Source organism: Pogona vitticeps, chromosome 3 (genome assembly GCF_051106095.1).
Source record: "Pogona vitticeps strain Pit_001003342236 chromosome 3, PviZW2.1, whole genome shotgun sequence".
Taxonomy (NCBI): domain Eukaryota; kingdom Metazoa; phylum Chordata; class Lepidosauria; order Squamata; family Agamidae; genus Pogona; species Pogona vitticeps.
Window position 1 is genome coordinate 215,707,522 of NC_135785.1, and position 22,662 is coordinate 215,730,183.

The following is a 22,662-nucleotide window of genomic DNA, read 5'->3' on the forward strand; positions in this document are numbered from 1 at the left end:
TTAGGCAGGGAAACAATCATTATCTGTATTTCTTATTTCATGTTGAACATTATGCCACACTTTCCTGAATGCATTTAGTGTTTCAGTACTATCCTGGCTTCCCAGTGGATTGATTCTCTTGTCAAAACTTGTTATTTTTATCTCAAGCAGTGGTGCTCAAGTTCACACTTTCCTTTTGCTGCTTCTACTACAAAAATGCTTCTAATATTTTTCCTCTTGATTACTGCAGTACTCTGTATGATAATACTCTGCTGTCCACATTGTAGCACTTTCTCCCTTTTGTAATCACATTCTTCCTAATGTGTCTTAGATGTCTATTTGTTGATCTCATTCAGTTTCAGTCTTGGTCTACACTTTTAATGTTCCTAATACATCTGGGTACTCTCTAAGCTCTAATGAGAAAATGTTTCCCATTCTGTCTGATGCTGGAGAGGGCCAACAAAATCATGGGAAACAGGATTTCAAAGGAGTTATGCAGGAAGGTAGGGCTTTTCAATAAGTTTCAGAATGCTGTCAGAGGAATGTTAGCCATAGAACGAAGAAGAAATTTCATCATAGGTCCAGGTTTTTATGCTGAATTGCTTACTTTATGTTTGACGGTGTATTCTTACATATTTCTACAGTATTCAGACATTAATCCTATTGGAGGTAATATTGTTTACTCCCAAGTAAGGTGCAACTGCAGGTTTAGTATTCTTATATATTTGAGCAGTCTTTATCTTTCAGTCCAGTTTTTCACTTCATGTTTCAGATGGGACATTTTCTTTGCTCTCTTCTTCTTCTGTCTAAAACCTTCTTTTCTATCAAATATTTCCCTGTCTTCGTATGCCTGGAGTATTTTTCCAGAAAACATTAATCAATCTTCTTTGCTTTCTAAAGTTCTCAAAAACTATTTTACCCATCTGTTTTCCTATTCTCCCATAGAGTCTCATTAAAAAACCCCAACAATTTTAAAGCTCCTTAAAATAATACATTACTGAAATTCAAGTATGTTTTACCTTCTGTATATTATTTTCTGATCCCTATTTCTTTCTTACATCTCCTTTCTTTTCTTGGCTGTTCTAACATTGTAATCTACTTTGCTGAAAAGGTACACACTTGAGTTTTAATTTAAACAAAATACAGGGTATTCTAGATTGAATAAAATACCAATTTAGTTATGATAAATCATATTCAAACTGGTTGACAAATTGTTAAAAAATCTTACGCCATTATGATTAAGGTCAATTGCAACTAACTAGCTGTTTTCAGGACTCTATTTTAAGAAGTAGAAAAGTAAGTGTTACATACAGCACTGATGTTACCTGTCTGTCATGGGTTTGGAGGGAAAGTTCCATCCTATGGGGAGTGGAAGGCGGGACATCAGGAGGAGGGGCTGTACTGTATATATATGTGGAGCGTGGGTGGTGAAGTTCAGCAGACGCTGGAGGAGACAAAGCAGCAGCTGGGAAGAAGAAGCTGGTGTGGGAGTCTGTGTGTCAGACAGGGTACTACTGTGTGTCAGAGTACCAACCTGAGAGGTTCAGGTGTCTGTATGGTTAGCCAGAACTGATAGGTTCAGGGTCTGTGCTTCAAGTTAAGGGTTCTGTGTGAACCAAACTGTGTGTATGTATGAGTGAAACTAAGCCACGTTACTATATCCTATTCACCTGATCATTTTATTTTCCCTGTGTGTTGTTTTAAATAAACCTTGTTCTTTATTTGTTTAAAAATCCATCCCTGGTCTGTGTGACTTCTTATAGGGAATGGTTGGTGGCAGCTTAGTTAACGTGTGGCAGATCCCAGTAGGTCTGGGTTTGTCACATTGATTGGTGTCCAGCGTGTGGGATACGACTGGTCCAGTTGTCCAGCGGTCCAGCAAAGCCTTGGCAAGTGTGCCCAGAGCAAGGGGGGTCTAGTCAGGGACAATCTGAGAGCGCGTAGGTAATCTTCTAGGTGTGCCTCACGGGGAGGTGCGCTAGTAGAAGAACGTGCCAACTGGGGAGACTAGATTAGGGTGCTCTGAGGCAGCCTGTTTTTGGCGGGAAAAAAGCTGAGGCAAAACTGTGAAACAGCAGTGATCTAGCCTGCCTGCTGAGAGGCCCAGCAGAGGGGGGTAGACTCTAACTCGCTACAGTTGCAAGTAGTGCTGAAGGACAGCAGCAATCTATAGGGAAAGCTGGTTCTGAGGCAAAAGAGAAAAAAAAAAGTGGTCGTTTTATTTTGAGGCTTGACTTTTTAAAGCAGCCTGTTCTGGGGGGGGATTATGCCCTTGACTCGAAGCCAAATGGCAGAAATGGGTGAAGTGAAAGACCCCCAGGTTGACCAAGGTTCTGAGGATGAATTTGGCTCAGTGCAGGGTGACAGCACGGGAGAACAGACCTTAGAACTCAGAAAAATGCTCCTAGCCCAACAGCATGAATTTAGAATGAGACAATTGGATAGGGAGGCCAGAGAAAGAGCTGAAATCAGTCAGGCAGAGGCAGATGCCAAGAAAAGGGGAATGGCCATGAGGATAGAAGAGATGGAACTGGAACACAGAGTTAGAATGGCACAATTAAAATTAACATTCCTAAATAAGAAAAATAACAACTTATCAGTTGAAGAAATTGCGGAAAGAGAAAAGTATGAGGCTCAGGTCAGACAAAGTGAGCAAGATCTTGAAAAATATACTCAGCAAAAAGACATTAAATTAAAAGAAATCAGAGATAAGACTGAAGAAAAAGTAAAAGAGATAAAAGCTAGGGCTGAGGAAGAAATTTTACAGATCAGGGCTGAGTTTGAGGCCAAGCAAAAGGAGCTGGATTTGAGAATAAAAGGGAAAAGCCAGCAAGGGGGAGGGGCCCATGGTGAAGGGAAGCCCTCAGACATGAAACCAAGACCTCAGATTTTGGAGGGAAAACCAAAACAGGATGAGAAAGACTCAAAATACACCAGAAAATGTTACTTCTGTCAGGGAAAGGGCCATCTAATCTCAGAGTGTGAGAAATTAAAGCAGCTAAAAGGAATGGTGCCTCAGGATTCGAGTGGAACCAAGCCAAAAGCTGTGTTCTGTGTCCAGAAAGAGCCAGGCTCATTGTCACTGAGGGAGCCTGTTGCCATGGCTACTCAATCTGGAACAGCTACATCTGCTGATCAGGCTGAGGAAAATGGTCCTCTTGTAGAGGTCAGGCGCTGCCTGCTGGTGAGAACAGATTCTCAGTTGTTTGAGACAGCAGGGGTGGACGTAGGAATACTTGACCGTCAGTATCGGGGACTGCGGGACACTTGTTCCCAGGTGACCCTGTGCCATCCAGATATTATTCCTAGGGAATATGTGATCCCAAATGAGAGCATGAAGGTGGCAGGGATTGAGGGGCAGGTAATCTCACTGCCAGTAGCGGAGGTACCGGTGTACTTTCAAGGCTGGAGGGGAGTTTGGCGGCTAGCAATTTCATCGACTCTGCCAGCAGCCGTGCTCGTGGGAAATGACCTGGCTGAACATGTGAAACGGGTGCTAGTGATTACACGTTCACAAGCCACCACGGGGACAGTTCAGGGGGGTAATGATGAGCCAGAGACGGAAGCAGGTGGGGGGAGTTCAGAAGCTGTGGTGGAAACCTTAACCACAGACAGCAGATTTGGACAGGAGCAAAAGGCAGACGCCACTCTCCAAAAGTGTTTTGAACAGGTGACTGACGCCCAGCTAACACCTGAAACCCCAGTGAGATTTCTAGAGAAAAAGGGGATTTTGTATAGAGAGACCCTGAGGAATATCTCAAAAGGGGGAGATGGGATCAGAAGTCAGCTGGTGGTACCTGAAAAGTATCACCCCATGATCTTACAAAGGGGGCACTCTGACATGTTTGCTGCACACTTAGGGGTGAACAAAACACAGCAGAGAATCACACAGAATTTTTACTGGCCTGACATAGGGAAGCAGATCAGGGAGTTCTGTAAACAATGTGATGTGTGTCAAAGGCAGGGGAATAGCCGCGATAGGACCAAAGCAAAGTTGTGCCCTTTGCCTGTGATTGACACTCCGTTCAAATGCATAGGGGTGGATATTGTGGGACCTTTGCCCAAGGCCACAAAGAGGGGGAACAGGTTCATTCTCACCATTGTGGACCATGCCACGAGGTACCCTGAAGCCATTCCCTTGACTAACATTGAAACTAACACAGTGGCAGATGCCTTGGTGGGGTATATGTCCAGGATGGGATTTGCCTCAGAAATAATCACAGATTTGGGTGCATCGTTCACATCAAAGCTCATGAAACGCTTATGGCAAATCTGTGGAATTAAGCACAAGGAAACTACTGCCTATCATCCTGAAAGTAATGGGTTAACTGAGAAGTTCAATGGGACTCTAATGCGCATGATTAGGGCTTACTTGGCAGAGAATCCAAACAATTGGGACCAGAAGCTGCAATCCCTTTTGTTTGCTTATCGATCAGTGCCACAAGCCAGTACCGGGTTCAGTCCATTTGAACTTTTATTTGGGAGAAGGGTGAAAGGGCCCCTTGATTTGATCAAACAAAATTGGGAGCAGATCACCCAGGATGACCCACAAGACGTTGTGACATACATAGACACCTTGATGAATGACCTAAAGAGAAACCTAGAGCTAGCAGCAGAGACCCTGCAAGCTCAAAAGGTCAGAAAGAAAGCTTGGGATGACCAGAGTGGCAGAGAGAGGCGCTTTAACCCAGGGGAGGGAGTGCTTTGGCCTAGGCTCTGCAAAGAGAACAAACTGCAGCTGGGTAGCCCAGAAATAAAATACTTGGGTCACATAGTAGGGGGAGGAGTGATAAAACCCCTCGAGGCCAAGATAGAAGCTGTTCGTGATTGGCCCAGACCCAACACCAAGAAAAAAGTCAAATCATTTCTTGGGTTGGTGGGCTACTACAGAAAGTTCATCCCGAGGTTTAGCGAGATTGCGGCTCCGCTGACCGATCTGACGAGGAAGAAGGCTGATGACCGCATCCCGTGGACCAGCGACTGTGAGGAGGCGTTCCAGAGGTTGAAGCAGGCGCTAATCAACTATCCAGTGCTGCGGGCTCCAGACTTCGACCGGGAGTTCATCATCTACACCGATGCGTCTAACAGCGGGGTAGGAGCAGTTCTGTGCCAGGAGGATGAGAATGGTGACCAGCATCCAGTGTCCTACCTGAGTAGGAACCTTCAAAAAGGTGAGAGACATTTGGCAACCGTGGAGAAGGAGTGTTTGGCCATAGTCTACGCGATCCAGAAGGCCAAGCCTTACATCTGGGGAAGACATTTTGTTCTGTGCACTGACCATTCACCACTGCAATGGTTAAAGACAATGAAAACCCACAATAGCAAACTTATGAGGTGGGCTTTAAACCTACAGGACTATGACTTTGAAGTGAAGGTGGTCAGAGGGTCAGTGAACTGTGTTGCTGACGCCTTGTCAAGAAGACCTGAAGAATGAAGACGGCGAAAGAAACATGGACTATGTGTATATATTGATGACAAAGAGTTAAATGTACCTGTTTTTTGAACTTGGTTTGTATGAATAAAGGTAAATTGATGTAATGTATATGGTAAATGTTTAAATGCCTAATTGCTATGGTTAACTTAGAATGTAAGTATAAGTAAGTATGATATGGTATGTATAACTGTTGTTGTGTGTTTTATCCAGGTTGTTTTTTGGGAAAAAGCACCTTAGCTTTCCCCCTACAAAACAACTTATAAAGAGGGGAGGTGTTACATACAGCACTGATGTTACCTGTCTGTCATGGGTTTGGAGGGAAAGTTCCATCCTATGGGGAGTGGAAGGCGGGACATCAGGAGGAGGGGCTGTACTGTATATATATGTGGAGCGTGGGTGGTGAAGTTCAGCAGACGCTGGAGGAGACAAAGCAGCAGCTGGGAAGAAGAAGCTGGTGTGGGAGTCTGTGTGTCAGACAGGGTACTACTGTGTGTCAGAGTACCAACCTGAGAGGTTCAGGTGTCTGTATGGTTAGCCAGAACTGATAGGTTCAGGGTCTGTGCTTCAAGTTAAGGGTTCTGTGTGAACCAAACTGTGTGTATGTATGAGTGAAACTAAGCCACGTTACTATATCCTATTCACCTGATCATTTTATTTTCCCTGTGTGTTGTTTTAAATAAACCTTGTTCTTTATTTGTTTAAAAATCCATCCCTGGTCTGTGTGACTTCTTATAGGGAATGGTTGGTGGCAGCTTAGTTAACGTGTGGCAGATCCCAGTAGGTCTGGGTTTGTCACAGTAAGATCTTAATAATAATTCAACCATTATAATTCAGATTTACATAATTATTAAACTGCATGCACATCAAGAATACATCATTCCATCCATTAGTGGCATCCATAAACGGCTGGCATTAGTGGCCTATCTGGATGAATCCTCCTAAGTAAATGACCTGGAGCTCCTATTTTGACTTCCTTGAGCCAAAATGCCATAGAAGAACAGTTTATGTTAGTAGGATCAACTTGGGGCAAATGAAGGTTGTCATAAAGTGCTCAGGAGAGAATGCAGTCACACATACAAGTGTCTTAACACAGAGAGATGAAAGTTAAACAGCTGCTGAATTAGTCTTAGGGAATGCAAACATAGGGCAAGCTCAATTGGTCCAATGAAGCAGGGCTTTTTTTTTTTTTTTTTTTTTTTTGCAGAATAAGGACTCATTCTGGCTAAAGGGATAGTAAGGAGCAATACAGTGTCATGACAAGACTTTTCTTTAGGTGGTGCTGATGCTCTGCAGCTACACTCAGAGGGGCTTTGAATGATTTGGCTCAGAGACCTTCAGTTCTGGGAACAGAATGCAGAAACAATATGAGCACACCAGGCGTCACACTCCAGTGCTGTCTCTTATGACTAGCTCTCTTCCTGATCTTCCTTGTACATGGAGCACTTACTGACCTTGTGACTGCCACTCAACTTGTGCTTAATCTCTGGGCTGCTTTCAAACCCTGTTTCTGGTATAGACCCTTGCAACAACCATCTGCTCTATCTGTGGACAATCTAAAATGAAAATCTGCTTGAATCACCAATTTGTTGGCTCACATCCTCTTGTTCTGTAGAAATTAGAAGTTCTCTTCCCCTCTATCTCAAACCAAGTGCATGTTCCCTGTAGATATGTGAGATTTACTGTTATTTCCTTATATACTAATGCACTATTACTGGGATCTCTCAGTTTATGAACAGGAGAGCAAGAGGCCTTTGCTATTAATGCTTTGTTAATAAGATAAAGACCAAACGTGTCTACTCAGAAGCAGGTCCCACTCAGTACAGCATTGCAACCTAAATTTCTTTTCCTATAGCAACCTGTTGGGAAGAGTTAAAAGCAATAGGAAATGAGGAAGACCAAATGCTGGGGGAAACTGAAGACAATAAGAAAAGAGGAAGACCAAAAAAGAGATGGATTCTTATAACTGCAGAACTAGAAGGGATCCTATGGATCATCAAGTCCAGCCCCTGTCAAGAAAGCACAGTGGTTCCGCAGCCAGATCCTTAAATCACTGAGAAAGCTGCAACCTTAAATTTATAATTGCTGAGCAGTACTGTTAATGAGACGACAGACTCACAAGATGTCATAAGCAACTTGTTGGCACATAAGAACAATAACAACCTGCATTAAAAGTATTTCTGTTAATGACAGAGAAAGTTGGGACTGTTAGACCAGCCATCAGCCCTTCAACACCTTTCCATTACCTAGAAAAGCAGGATGGTTTCACCACAGTAATTGGGCAAGGAAAGGACTAAAACAGCTTGGAAAAGTTATTTTTTTAACTAAAACTGCCGGAATTCCTCAGATAGTATGACTATACTGGGATTAGGAGGGACAGCCCAAAACATAGCTTCTTCAAGTTGCGGAAGCAAATGGTAATAAGGCTTAAGAAAGTATGATTGTGTGTCCTCTCTTTTTATAAATAACCACACAGGACTTCAGTTTGCAGGAAAAGTATCATTTTCTCTCAATTAGAGGGCTAGCTCCAAATTAAACATGCCTACATTTATATAATTAAATCACAAGAGCTTTAAGGTGATACACAAAGCCCCCTCCCCCATTTTATCATTTCAGCTGTCTTAGGAAGTAGATTAGGCTAAAGTACAGTAGCTAGTACAAGACAACCAGGTAAGCTAACTAACCATTTGAATTGAGACCTTATCAGTTTTTGTGAAGTTCTCTAACCATGAAACCTTACTAGACTGGACAATGTTTCTACTACCATGATTTACAGTGCATACAACCATGTATTTTCTATTATTTAATAGACATTATTTACATTGCCTTGTTGAGAAAGGGAATGTAAATTCCCTTTGGCATGCTCTGCCGTACTTTTAAGACATCAGAATTTCCTAGTAACTTATAATTTTACATTCAGCTTTGAAGCTGACAATATTTACTTAAAAGCCACTGAAGTGCTTAAACAGATATGTGGAAACAGAGCTAATGTTTAGATGCATCTGCCCCATGGCATTTATGTCATGGGGTTCCTCAGGGCTCAATACTGTCCCCCATGTTGTTCAACATCTACATGAAACCGCTGGGAGAGGTCATCAGGAGGTTTGGGCTGAGGAGTCAGCAATATGCTGACGACACTCAGCTCTACCTCTCGTTTTCCACCAATCCAGGTAAGGCAGTTTCTGTGCTGAACTCGTGTCTAGACCTGATAATGGACTGGATGAGGGTTAATAAATTGAAGCTCAATCTAGACAAAACGGAAGTGCTGTTAGTGGCTGCTTCACCGGACAGGCTGGAGGGCCATTTTCCCGCCCTGAATGGGGTTACACCTCCCCAAGGGACAGGGTCCGCAGCTTGGGGGTGCTCCTGGAACCCAGTCTAACACTGGAAGCCCAGGTGGATTCAGTGGCCAGAGGCGCCTTCCTTCAGCTGCAGAAATTATACCAGCTACGGCCCTACCTGGACGAGCGGAGTCTCATGAAAGTCACACACGCACTGGTAACATCCCGCATAGATTACTGCAATGCGCTCTACGTGGGGCTGCCTTTGAAGATGGTCCGGCAACTGCAACTGGTCCAGAATCGAGCTATGCAGCTGGTGAGTGGTGCAGCCGCCAAGGAACATATCAAGCCGATTCTGTATAAGTTACATTGGCTACCAGTTGCTGCCCGGGCCCTATTCAAAGTGCTTGTTTTGACATATAAAGTCTTAAATGGCTTGGGCCCTGGATACCTGAAGGACCGCCTCCTTCCATATGAGCCTACCCGGCAATTAAGATCTAGCCAGGGGGCCCTTTTGAAAGAGCCGTCCCTTAAGGAAGTAAGAGGGACGGCTTGTAGACAAAGGGCCTTTTTGGCAACTGCCCCCAGACTACGGAATGCCCTCCCGACTGAAATTCGTCTAGCGCCGACGCTGATGACATTTCTAAATGTTGTAAGCCGCCCAGAGACCTTTAGGTAGTGTGGGTGGCATATAAACAAACAAACAAACAAACAAACAAACAAACAAACAAACAAACAAACGAATGAATGAATGATGAGGTCAAAACATAAATGCTTGAAATACTTACTGAAATCACCGGTAAGAAACACTGCTTTTGCTCCAGGAGCCCATTCTTTGCAATATAGCCCTCCATCAACGAATTTGTTGATTCCAAATGTTAGGTAACTCTTGGTGAATTTGTCAAGGCCACCTTCATTTTCTTCAATGCTCTTCAACGTATGATGAAAGATCCCATACCTTTCAATAAAAGAATGTTAGAAAAAATGTTATCAAATAGCTACATAACAAATTTCAAGGATAGTCAGATTTTTACACTTGTTCAATCAAATTTATTACACTACAGTCATCTTCATTAACCCCTTTAAACTTTGGCGAATGTATTATACAACTAAATTAACTATGACCTATGAACTATATAGTAAAAATCACATTTTTAGCACATGTGTTGTGCTAAAAATAGTTCAAAAAAGTGATGGAAGTATTACAGTTATGACAATACAAAGACAGCAATGCATCATTATACAAGTGTGTGTATAATTATTACAACTCATGTAGAACATTTTAAAGTTTAGATAAGAAATATATATAAAACAATAGATCAATTAACCACACTGAATATCAATAGTCTCAATTTTACACACACTGTACTTTAAAATCCATTAAACAATTCATATGAAGAGATATAAGTCAGCTTTCTTATATCAAGTTCACAGCAAGAGGGAAATATAAACAAAATGATTTCCAGGGTTCCTTTGATAAGACCACCCTCAAATAACAAAGAGAGACTTATGCCTTTATTGTAAATTGTAAAGCCTGCCAGATGTTTTGCAATAAAATTAGGAATGCATTAAGAACTGCTTATTTCTGGCACTTTCTATAACATTATACTCTCTATGCCGTAACCTGGAGTTTAACATATAGGAGTGATTGTTTCCCCTCCTTCACTTTGTTTGCTATGCTGTATTTCATTGACTTCAACTACTAAATTACTAATTTTTCAAAATATAAGAATTATTATGCTAAAAGCAACAGCCACCAAAACACCCCACAGTTTCCGTATAGACCACTTTTTCTTCATAAAACACAAGCTAGAGCATGGCACCTCTATTGTAAAATACTCGGTTTTATCTAGTTTAAAAGGGTCATTTGTTCAAAGGAAACATCAATCATAGTGACAACTAAGATATTACACCTTGGGGAAAAATGCCACTGCTGGGAAACAGTCTCAGGTTTATTTAAAGCTGTGGTACAGAAAGAGTCACTTTAGAAACATTATATTAAGAGGCTCCATAGGTCTCATTTATTGGTTATTCCTGTTGATTATATTAACTTTTTACTTGCAAGGTTAAGCCTTCCCCATAGCTTTTGTTCAAGAAACCAATATCAACCTCACAGCCAATAAACATCTCAGAAGAAGCAACACCCAAGGACAGAGAGCATGCTCATATACTCTTCTTCGTCCATTTGAAGACCTCCACCCCCAACGTTACATCTGGGAAATCTACTGGTGGGTGTAATGTATCAAAACTGTGTAATGATTTTTTGTAACCTCCAGAGCCAGCTCTCTCATTATGCAGTACATAACTCTCTCTCTCTCAAGAGCATCTAAATATAAAGTTGCCTTCTCAACAAACACGTCTGACAGGTGATGGAATTTTAAAGCTTGCTGCAATTTAATCTGAATGCATAAAATATAAGTCAAACAAAAAAGGTGGGAAAAGATGACTTGTACATCTTTGGAGGGAAAAAAGGTCAAAGAACAGCATGATAACAAGGCACTGTGACACAGGTTTCAAATATATCACAAGGGAGAAGTGGTTCAAGGTTTTTATGGGGAAACTATCATGGCTGCCAGCAGCTTCTCCAGACACACTGAATCAACACCCTCTCTACGGATGAGAGGATGTTGAAAAAATACATTTGTCCATTATGCTGCAGCCAGAGCTATGACAATTGTTTACAGGAACCCCCTTGTTACACCAGTTTCACTGGCTAACACTGTGTTTCTGTGCAGAATTCCAAATACTAGTCATATCCTATAAATCCCCACATGACTTGGGACCAAACTATTTGAAAAAGTACGTTCTTCCACATAAGCCAATCTAGATTTTCAAATCCTTGAGAAAGGCCCTTTTCTCCCTCTCAGCACAATTAGAGACACATTTGATGGGAACACACAAAAGGGCCTTCTCAGTGGCTCTGGGATTTCTTGGTAAGTGGAACTAGATCCCTATTCAGGTTACCTGAATGCCTGAGGAGAGAGAGCTCAACAGCACAACCCTCTCCACCGTTGCCCACTCAGCACATGGAGCCCCCAACTGCTTGATAAAAGATGGTGATTCCCAACCTTGGGTCCCCAGATGCGTTTGAACTAAAATTCCCAGAAGCCTTCACCACCTGTGCTAGCTAGCATTTCAGGGAGTTGTAGTCCAAGAACATCTGGGATCCCAAGGTACATGCAGACTTCATGCAGCAGTCAATTCCTCAAGGGATACCAAAACTGTTCCAGCTTCTTACTAAACATTAGAAAACACAGTGGCCTGCAAGGGGAAGGTACATTTCTTGGGATTGTGGGATTCTATGACTTATCAAATATACTGGGACTAGAATGAAAGAGGAGTTATAACTGGACTTACCAAATATAATTTTTAAATAATAGAAGGACTATGGCACTGTAGAATCTGAACAAGTAGACATAAAGTGGGCCAAATCAATGAATTTTTCAATTCCCATGTTTGTCATCTAAATATTTATAAGAGTTTTAAGACAACTTGTGTCACTTGTGAATGTGTTTATTCTTCTCATTTATCAGTTACATGCTGGCAAACTGAGACAAACTTTCAACATTATATTCAACATTCAGTGAAGAAGGGATTTAAGCAGCCAGATGCTGACAGTTCTATTTTAAGACAAGAAGTTAAAGATACACAATCACTAATACTGAAAGGCTGGACATTGCTGATATACTTATTCAAGAAGAGCAAAAGTCTATAGATCAAAGTTGAATTACTGCCCCACAATGAAAAAAAAATCTAATTTTTTTATTCTGGAAAAAAATTATTCTGGGTCTCTGGAATCACCAACATGTAATATTTCTTCCTCTGAGTTTTAGGGGTTTTTTAAAGATAAAATTCCATTTTCAGTTAAGCCCATTACTGGGTATAAATATCATACAGTGAGCAAAAGAGAACCCAACAACAAAAGAGTCAGTCTGGATCAGACCAAAGATTTATCTGTTCCAGTATGCTGTTCACACAGTAGCCCACCAGATAGATGCCCATTGCAATGGTATCTTCTCCCTCTTGTCCCCTAGCCACTGGTATTCAGAGGCTTCTGCCACTGGAAGCACTATATTGCTATCCTGACTACCTATTGATAGGCATATCCTCTATGAATTTCTCTAATTACCTTGTAAAACTGTCCACTTTGATGTCCCTGACAACTGCACAGTTCTGTTCATTCACTGGTGGTATGATGAATGTGGTCGTATGTGAAAGTGCTGAATAAACTGTGGAATGCAGAAATAGCTGGAGTAGATGACACTGATGCTCCTCAGTGCCCCCTTTTGCAACTGCCTGTATTTTCAACTGGGATTCTTTTCAACTTATTTCAAGAATGTGGACAGAGTGCATACAATGGTGAGAGTTACCACTTACTCACTCAATCCTTGCCCCTCCTGCCAAGGTGGGATGGGTTAGTATGTTTAAATCATGTAATAAAACACCTCCTTAGAAAAGAATATGTCACTGCAACTTCAGACACTCCTGGGTGATACTCTTTATCAGTAGCCATTTTAGGAAGGTATTTAGCCAAAATAGGGAACTGAGGCTGCTTTGGTCACCTTGGGAGACAAGTTTTACTGGGGACATCAATCATATTAGTTCTCCTAGACTTTATAACAGCATTTGATACCACTCATCATATTGGATCGTCTGGCTAGGAGGAGTACTGAAGGCATTGTATACAGTGGTTCCTATCCTTCCTGTCAGGTGGTGTTTGGGAAAGCACTATAGCCATTGGCATCTCTCGGGCTGATTATGATTCTATCCTGATGGTCCAACATCAGGTGAAGGCTTTCCAGGTCTGGGCCCGAATGGAAAGAGATCCTATATAACGATGTCCTGTAGACATAGATATAATAATATTATTTTATAATAATATAATATTGTGTCATGAAGTCAATTCTAACTTATGGTGACCCTTTCGGGTTTTCCCAGGTAAAGAGTACTCAGAAGTAATTCACTTTTTTTGGGGGGGGGCGGGAGTCTCTTCTCTCAGGACACACAGTGAGGAACTGAACGCCCAGTCTTTGGCTCTGCAGCCAGATGTCCAACTCACTGAGCTATCCCATCAACTCACCACTTATATATTGTCCCACATCAAAATCTTACAGAGGGCCACCCCCAGAGAGTGCAGCTTGGGGAGAATATTTCGGCCCCGTGGAGTCTCAAATGTGGGGTTCCGCAGGGGTCGACTATTTCTCCAATGCTGTTTAACATCTATATGAGCACGCTGGGTGGGGACATCAGGGGGTGTGGAGCATCATGTCATCAATATGCTGATGACACCCAGCTCTACATCTCCTTTTCACCAACTGCAGGTGATGCCGTCCTGTCCCTCCAGCGCTGCTTGGGGGCCGTACTGCAATGGATGCAGGAGAACGGGCTGAGGCTGAACCCAGACAAGACGGAAGTTCAGAGGGTGGGTGGCCCCGTGATAGGTGGCTTGGGAAACTCCCTCATGTTTGGGGGGGTGGCCCTGGCCGCAAAGAGTGGGGTTTGCAACCTAGGGGTACACCTGGACCCGACGCTCACCATGGAAATGCAGGTGGCGTCGGTAGTCCGCACTGCCTTTTTCCACCTTTGGCGGATTGCCCGGCTGCGCCCTTACCTAGACACGGGGGCGCTCACTACCTTAGTACATGCGCTCGTAATCTCTACATTAGACTACTGTAACGTACTCTATGTGGGGCTTCCTTTGAAGCTGATGCGGAAACTTCAGGTGGTGCAGAATGCAGCGGCCAGAGTGAGAAAATACCAACATATCTCTCCTACTCTGGCCACACTGCACTGGCTGCCCATCCGTTTCCGCATTGACTTCAAAGTGTTAATGCTTACATATAAGGCCCTAAATGTTTCAGGACCCCGATACTTGGCGGAATGCCTGCTCCCACCTAGATCTACTCAGATCACCCGCACGAGCCAGGAGGTGAGGCTGAGGAGCCTAATGCCGAGGGAGGCCCAGAAGGAAAGGACATGAAACTGGGCCTTCTCAGCGGTGGCTCCTCACCTCTGGAATAACCTTCCTCCAGTTATTCGTGCGGCCCCTACACTGGGCACTTTTAAGAGTCAACTAAAAACATGGTTGTATGTTCAGGCCTTCCCTCCTGTCAATATTTAATTCTTTCTCTATTTTTTCTTTCATTTATTATTTGTTTTATTATTGTATGTGTTATGAACTGTTTGTAAAATTCTTGTGTTTTATCGTATACACCATATTGGAAGCCGTCCAGAGTGGTCGACCAGACCAGATGGGCGGGATATAAATCAAATCAATCAATCAATCAAACAAACAAACAAACAAGCAATCAAACAAACAAACAAATAGAGGTGGAATATGACATTTGTTTTGTACAGTCCATTTAACATGGTTTGCTCTAAATGTTGAATATTAGATAAAATATGCGTCAAAACAACTGTATTTACTTTCAGATTATGATAACATTTTTGTTGCTTAAACTGAACTGAACTGTTCACTTGATTCTCATTTTGGATTAGTAAAAAAAAAAAAGCAAAGCGTGCTGCTTATATACCACCCCATAGTGCTTCAAGCACTCTCTGGGCGGTTTACAAGTTAATTATGCAGGCTACACATTGGCCCCCCAGCGAGCTGGGTACTCATTTTACCGACCTCAGAAGGACTGAAGGCTGAGTCAACCTTGAGCTGCTACCTGGGATTGAACCCCAGGTCGTGAGTACAGTTTTGGCTGCAGTACAGCGGTTTAACCATTGCGCCATGAGGCTCAATTAGTGTCTTGTATTTTGCATAGTGTCTTGAAATCAATTCAGAAAAATTCATATTTGATGTTAAAATAAGAATTCTATTCATTTCAATAGGTCTGTTCTAGTTGGGGTGAGTCAATGTGGTGTGGCATATGGTGTGTTGGACTAGGACTTAAGAGATCTCAGCTGAAATCCTCATTCAGTCATGAAAGCCACTGCGCTGTAGCAATGGTAAAACTACTCCTTGAACATCTCATATGCCTCAAAAATCCTACTACAGTTGTCATAAATTCAAAATTACTTGACAGCACTACAAACAGCTTTAGTTGGGATTAAAATTGGATTTAGATCATTGCAATGGCCTTGTTTTGTAGATGTTGCAAACTGTTCGGGAGCTGAAATACCAATTCATCCAACCACTGCCACATGAAAAATATACTTATGCCTGAGTGGGAAAAACAACAATGTAAAATTTTCTGGAAAAGCTTTTGTGATTATATTTTTCCACAGAAAAACAAAAATCAGTTTCCTCAGAATTAACTAGAAACACAATTAGATTAGGCATCCTTCAGTCTCGAGAGACAATGGTAACGTGCTCTGAATAGAGGACTTGGAGCAGCGTCTACTGTGGCTGAGAAGGACAATTCAAGAGTGACCATCCCTTCCACACTGAAGACAAATCTGTCCCCTGTCCCAGCTCCCTGATTTTTCTTGGTTTCAGGACTGCCTCTTAGCCTCAGCCTGCTGGACAATGGTCTCTTCAAAACTGGAGAGGCCATGATGCACCGCCTGCCTCCAGGCTGAATGCTCAGATGTCAGGGTTTCCTGTCTTTTAGGTCCATTCCTAAGGCCTTCAGATCCCACTTGCAGATATTCTTGTGTAGCAGCTATGTTCTCCCTCTGGGGTGATTTCCCTGCACTAATTCTCCATACAGGAGATCTTTTGGAATCTGACCATCAGCCATTCTCATGACATACCTGAACCAACGTAGACGTCACTGTTTCAGTAATGTATACATGCTAAAAAATCCAACTCATTCTAGGACTACTCTATTTGGAACTTCGTCCTGCCAGGTGATACCAAAAATGAGTCGGACACAACGCATATGGAACGTGTTCAGCTTCCTCTTCTGCCGTGCACAAAGGGTCCACGATTCCCTGCAGTACAGGAGTGTGCTCAGGACACAGGCTCTATAGACCTGGATCTTGGTATATGCTGTCAGCTTCTTATTAAGCCATACTCTCTTCGTGAGTCTAGAGAATATGGTAGCTGCTTTGCCAATTAATTTATCCAGCTCAACATCTAGGGAGAGAGTGTCAGAGATCGTTGAGCTAAGGTACACAAAGTCATGAACAACCTTTAATTCTTGTGTGGAGATGGTAATAGAGGGAGATGAACACAGTGGATGGTTACAGTACCAGTAAACTGTGTATTTTCAAACTTTTAATTAACCTTTATGAACATTCTTAAGAATTATGCACAGATATATAGTGATTATAGAACTTTGAGATATCGCAGAAGACTCAACGAAGCCTATCATTGTTAGTGATGATTCCCGATCTCTACTCCCAAATCTGGAGCATCCTCTTCAACAGACAGTGGAGGAAGTAATGTTGAGGTCTGACAAGGAGAGACAGAAGCCTCAACAACTGGGCTACATCCAATTTTAGTCTCAAATAGAGTAGACCCACTAAAATGAGTGAGACTTCTTAGTCAATATTAACCCAAATCCCACTAATTTCCAAGGGTCTGAAACTAAATTTACCCCATGTTTGCCAATTTAGTCCTTTCTTAGTATAATTTTATCCTACTGCTATAGCTCACTCTTGCTGGAAGGCAATGCTGGATTTCAGGCAATGGCTAGAACAGATTGTCTTGTGGAGCTTATGGGTCAAATGTTCAACTGCACCTTCAATTTTACCTGAACTGCACTGGGCCTGGAGATGGTCATTTCTGCCATTATTTTTTAAAAGAGGATAGAAAGCACCTATAGAGGTACTGAACTGGATAGCTCAGTGGCTCAAGTATCTGGCTGCAGAGCCAAGACTGACAGTTTGTTTCTCCACTGTGCCTCCTTGATAGGGGCTAGATTCAATGATCCATAGGGTCCCTTCCAGCTCTGCAGTTCCAGGATGATGACAATGACTATGATGATGATTCCAGTTTTGTTCTGTTTTTCTGGGACCTTCCAAGTGAAAATTACACAATGGGCCCCACTAGTGTTCTCACATTTTAAAGCACAGGGATACTAGAGAGACCTTGGAGAGCACAATAATGCTTGTAGGAGATGCTCATTTCCTACAGACCACATGATGTCAACCCCTGCTGTACAGAAACAAAAGGTACTGCATTACAACTTAGATAAGATCATGTTCCAGAAGATCTCTTAATATTCAAGAACTAGTTTTTAGGAGCATGAGACCCTCCAACAGGAAAAGGTCCATACCCTTTTAAAAAAATGAACAAGCTCCATTGTTCACACAGTGCTTCCTACTTGTTTAAGTCCTGGCCTTTAGCAATAAGTCACTACAGAAAACATGTTCCAATTAGCAGCCAAATATATGCAAAGAGATAGGGGAGGGAGAAAAATATTTGAAAAGATTAAGCAGCAATAATGAAGTATTTCCTTGACATTTCCAGTCAGCAGCTGTTAATTCTGGTAGAGATCTAAACCTTAATAAGTAATTAAAATGTAGTAAGTGAGTAGCATATAAATAATCTTACCAAACCCAAATTGGTATCCCTAAAAAACATCAAATATTTGTTAAAAGGTACATAGAACCAAAAACACAGGTATTTCCATATGCAGTTCTAAAGATCACACAATGAAGACTGGTTAAGAGAATTTTATGAAGAACTATAGCAAATTTCCAGCACAACTATGAACCAATATACATCCATAACATTTCACAAAATGGCAAAACAGTTACATGAAATGCACTGCTAACCCCACATCCCAAAGGAAATTGAAGACATTGAGAGGCCATGGAGGAGAATATAAATTTTATGTCCCTTCCTACCACTTCCTTCTCACTGTATCTTGTGTCTGTATTATTTTTCCTCCTAAAGTGGAAGTTTTGGACATGTAGGAATATCATCATGTTTAGATTTTAGGGCTAAAGTAAAGAAAAATATGTCAAGTGACAATCGGAATATTTTCAAAAGTCTATTTTTTCTATTTTCTTGTCAGCAAATTCAGAAGGTTATCAACGATATTTCTCAAAATACTTCCTTTAATCTGTTCTGTTCATTAAGGTAGTGTCTTGACTGTATTATGGTAGAATGTAGCTCCTTTTTCACAACGGCTAATTTAAAAAATACTCCTTCTGATGCATATTTCAGAACTGACAGTTAGGTAAAGCAGAGAGCTATGGAAACATCTAGAAAATTTTCAACCAGACCCTATTGCTGATTATCTTCAAGCCACTACCATCCCGTAGTTTCATATCTATCATATCCCTCTGCAACTGAGATTCCCAAACATTTTAGCATTATGAATCCCTTTGAAGTTATTTATTTATTTACACTAGGACCATTATATATTTGTGGTGTCAGTTCCAAACCCACCCATCCCCATAGATACTGAAAAGCACAGATTATAGCTAACACAGTCTGCTGGACCCAGGACTCCCCTGTACCTACAATTTTTACTTCGATTGGGCTTCTGTGAGTAAGGGCCAAGCTGAAATCTTCTGTTTCTCAACGTGCTGAAGACTGAATACAACCATCTCACTCACACAAACAATTTCAATGTCTCTGTGGTTTGAATGCATTTCCTTGATTGCTTAGCAGTACTGAGGAAGGGGCCGGCTGAAAGATAGGAAGGGTGGGAGGTGGGAAACCATGCCCAGGAGGAAGTTTGGCTTAGGTTAGCATCCCTCCTCCCACCTCGACAGCCAATCCAGCTCTGAGTATTACAACTATAGTAGTACCTCGACTTTCGAATGTCTTAACTTGCGACCAATTTGAGTTATGACTTGCGCTTTGAGTTACGACTGGGGGGGGGGGGAAGGTGGGAAGGCGGGGAATTTTAACTGCTTTCAGCTAACCATTGGTCAGCGAAGAGGCTGCTTCTCTATAGCTCCTTCACCCCAGTGGTTAGAGAGTGTAGGTTTGAAAAGTGCTGTCCTGTCCTTTTTTTTCTTTTTTTGCATTTTTTTAAATTTTTGCTTTTTGGATTTTGGCTTTTTGACTTTCTTTTTTAAAACAGAGAGACTGCCTGTTCTGGGTGAGTACTGTATGTACAGGGTTTTGCAGCGGGGGGGGTTATGTTTCTGCGCTTTGATGGGTTCTTGCGGTGTGTAGTTGTAGCATTTTTAATCTCTGCTATAATTTTTTTTAATTCTGTGGCTCCTAGGGTTTGTGTACTGTGATCTCTCTTTTGTTTTAAAATGTATTTTTTTAAAAAAGGTATTTGGTTTAAAAGGTGTTTTACTCTTTTTACTATTTCGGGCCTTCCAGATTTAAGTTCTCATTTCAATATATGCTCTTCATACACTGCCTGTTGACTCAGTCCATTTGTTGAGTAAGTCCCATCTTTCTGTTGCCTTTTGTAAATGACAGTCCTTCATTACTTCTGATAAAATGTCCATTTCCGCTGTTTCCTATCTTCTCTATAAGGTCTTCTTGTTTCGGTACCATCGGACTTTTCCAATTTTTGGCATAGAGAATTCTGGCTGCAGTAACTATGTATATAACTATATATTCCTTTGTCTTATCTATGTTATCAGGTATCATACTCAATAAAAAAAGTTCTGGGGTTAATGGCACCTTACAAAGCAATATTTGTTACAACACAGCATGTACTCTTTTCCAATACTGTTTCGCTACTCTACATGACCACCACATATGATAATAGCTTCCCACTAGTGCTTCACATTTCCAACACACATTTGATACATCTGTATACATCTTCAACAGTTTTTCTGGAGTCATATGCCATCTATAAAATATCTTGTATATATTCTCCTTAAAAGTAGCTGATCTTCTAAGCTTCATACAGTGGGGTCTTGACTTGAGAACTTAATCCGTATTGGAAGGCGGTTCTCAAGTCAAAAAGTCTGTAAGTCAAGTCTCCATTGACCTACAGTGCATTGAAAACTGATTAATCCTGTAACAGGCCGTTTTTGTTCCATTTTGGTTTTTTTCTGGTCTGTAAGTCAAATCTCAGTCTGCAAGTCAAACCTAAATTTTGCGGCCAGAGAAGTCTGTAACTCAAAAAGTCTGTAAGTCAAGCCGTCTGTAAGTCAAGGGTCCACTGTATTATTTTGCCATATTTTCAACCAATGATCAATATCAATATTATGCCCTATGTTTTGTGCCCACTTACCGTATTTTTCGCTCCATAAGACGCACCTTTCTATAAGACGCACCAATTTTTTAGGAGAAGAAAACAGGAAAATATAATCTGTTTTCTTCGCTCCATAAGACGCACAGACTTTCCACCCCCCTGTTTTGTGGGGGAAAAGTGTGTTATGGTGCGAAAAATACGGTAATCATACATTCTTTAACCATTTCATCTTGCATTTTAATTTCTAACAGATAGTTATACATTTTCTTAACAATTTTGTCTTTTGAACCTAATAAAAGCTTATCAAACATCATTTGTTCTGAGTAGAAACCTTCTATTTTGTCTTATATATATCTAGATTCCAGCTGTGCTCCAGACCACCAGTCTATACTGTGTCTCTAGTTCTTCTTTAGATCTTAATTCACCATCCTTTTTAAATAAATCTTGATATCTTAAAAGTTTTGCTTTTGTCATGAGATTAGGTTGTATAAAGGCCTCAATAGGTGATACCTATACAGGTGTTTTGTGATAAATTTGTTGTATAATCTTTCTCCACATTCCCAATAAAGCTCTTCTTATCATATGTAAATTAAAATGCTTTTGCTCTTTATCCTTTTTATACCATAGATAAGCGTGCCAGCCTAATTGTAAATCATGTCCTTCCAAGTTAAGTAATCTATCACTTTCCAAAGTTATCCATTCTTTTATCCAATCTAAAATACAAGATCTATAATACAGAACCCAATCTGGAAGACCAAAGCCAGCCCTCTGTTTAGAATCTTGCATTGCCTTAATTTTAATTCTTGGTTTTTTACCTTGCTATACAAATCTCATGATTATTTTATTAAGTTCTTGGAAACAGATCTGTTTTAATATGATAGGAATTGTCTGAAATAAGAATAGAATTTTTGTCAAGACACTCATTTTAATTGTCGCAATCCTTCCCAACAATGATAACTGTAGTTTATCCAATTTCTCCAAATTTTTCTGTATCTCCTTCATCAATTTCATATACTTATCTTTAAATAGTGTACTCGTCTTCTTTGTAATTTGGACCCCTAAATATCGAATTCTCTTTCCTGCTTTTTTTAACCTAAGTCATTTTAGGTTTTTAAAAAAGTCTTTTGTATTAGTTCCTATGGGAACTAATGCTTTGACTTGCGACCGGCGCCTTGAGATACAAAAAACCGCTGGAACAAATTAATTGTGTTTCAGTGCATTCCTATGGGAAATGGTGCTTTGAGTTATGACCAACTTGAGTTGCAACCACCTTGTGGAACGGATTAAGTTTGTAGCTCAAGGCACCAATGTATGCTGCTCTGGACCAGCCTCAAGCTACCTCAAGCTGCCAGGAGACTGGGTGAAATGGCAGCAGCTTACCTATAAAGGTTTCCCCTCCACTCCCTGAGAAGCAAGATACAGAAGAGGATGAGGGGGCATTGACCCTGAAAGGGAGGAACAGCTAAATAGAGTCACTTTGAGGTGTGGTGTGGCTTTCTGTTCCAAAACCATCCAATCTTTCTAAATCTTAGTGTGTGCTTTCAAACAACCTGTTTAACCCAACCCAGCCTGGTCTAATCACATCCTTAATTCCAACGAAGGAACTTTATCATGCTCTGGTGGCAGTGCAACATGTAAAGGAAGAGAAACAAGCGAACAAGATTATCTTAAGGAATAGCTGAATGGACTTCTTTACAGCAAAGCTATGCAAAGCAAAGTGTGCTGCTTATATACCATCCCATAGCACTTAAGACACTCTCTGGGCGGTTTACTATTTAATGATGCAGGCTATGCATTGCCCTCCCCCAGCAAGCTGTGTACAGTGGACCCTTGACTTACAGACGGCTTGACTTACAGACTTTTTGAGTTACAGACTTCTCTGGCCGCAAAATTTAGGTTTGACTTGCAGACTGAGATTTGACTTACAGACCAGAAAAAAACCAAAATGGAACAAAAA

At 41.3% G+C, this 22,662-nt stretch overlaps 1 protein-coding gene across 2 annotated transcripts in view; it reads right to left on the bottom strand.

Moving 5' to 3' along the window:
• GBE1 (1,4-alpha-glucan branching enzyme 1) overlaps window positions 1-22,662 on the bottom strand; it is a 197,282-nt gene that overhangs the window by 144,010 nt on the left and 30,610 nt on the right. For both annotated transcript variants that reach the window (XM_078388996.1, XM_078388995.1), the window contains exon 2: window positions 9,480-9,649. In XM_078388996.1, coding sequence (XP_078245122.1) covers window positions 9,480-9,649 — 170 coding nt within the window. The remainder of the gene's footprint in view (window positions 1-9,479; window positions 9,650-22,662) is intronic.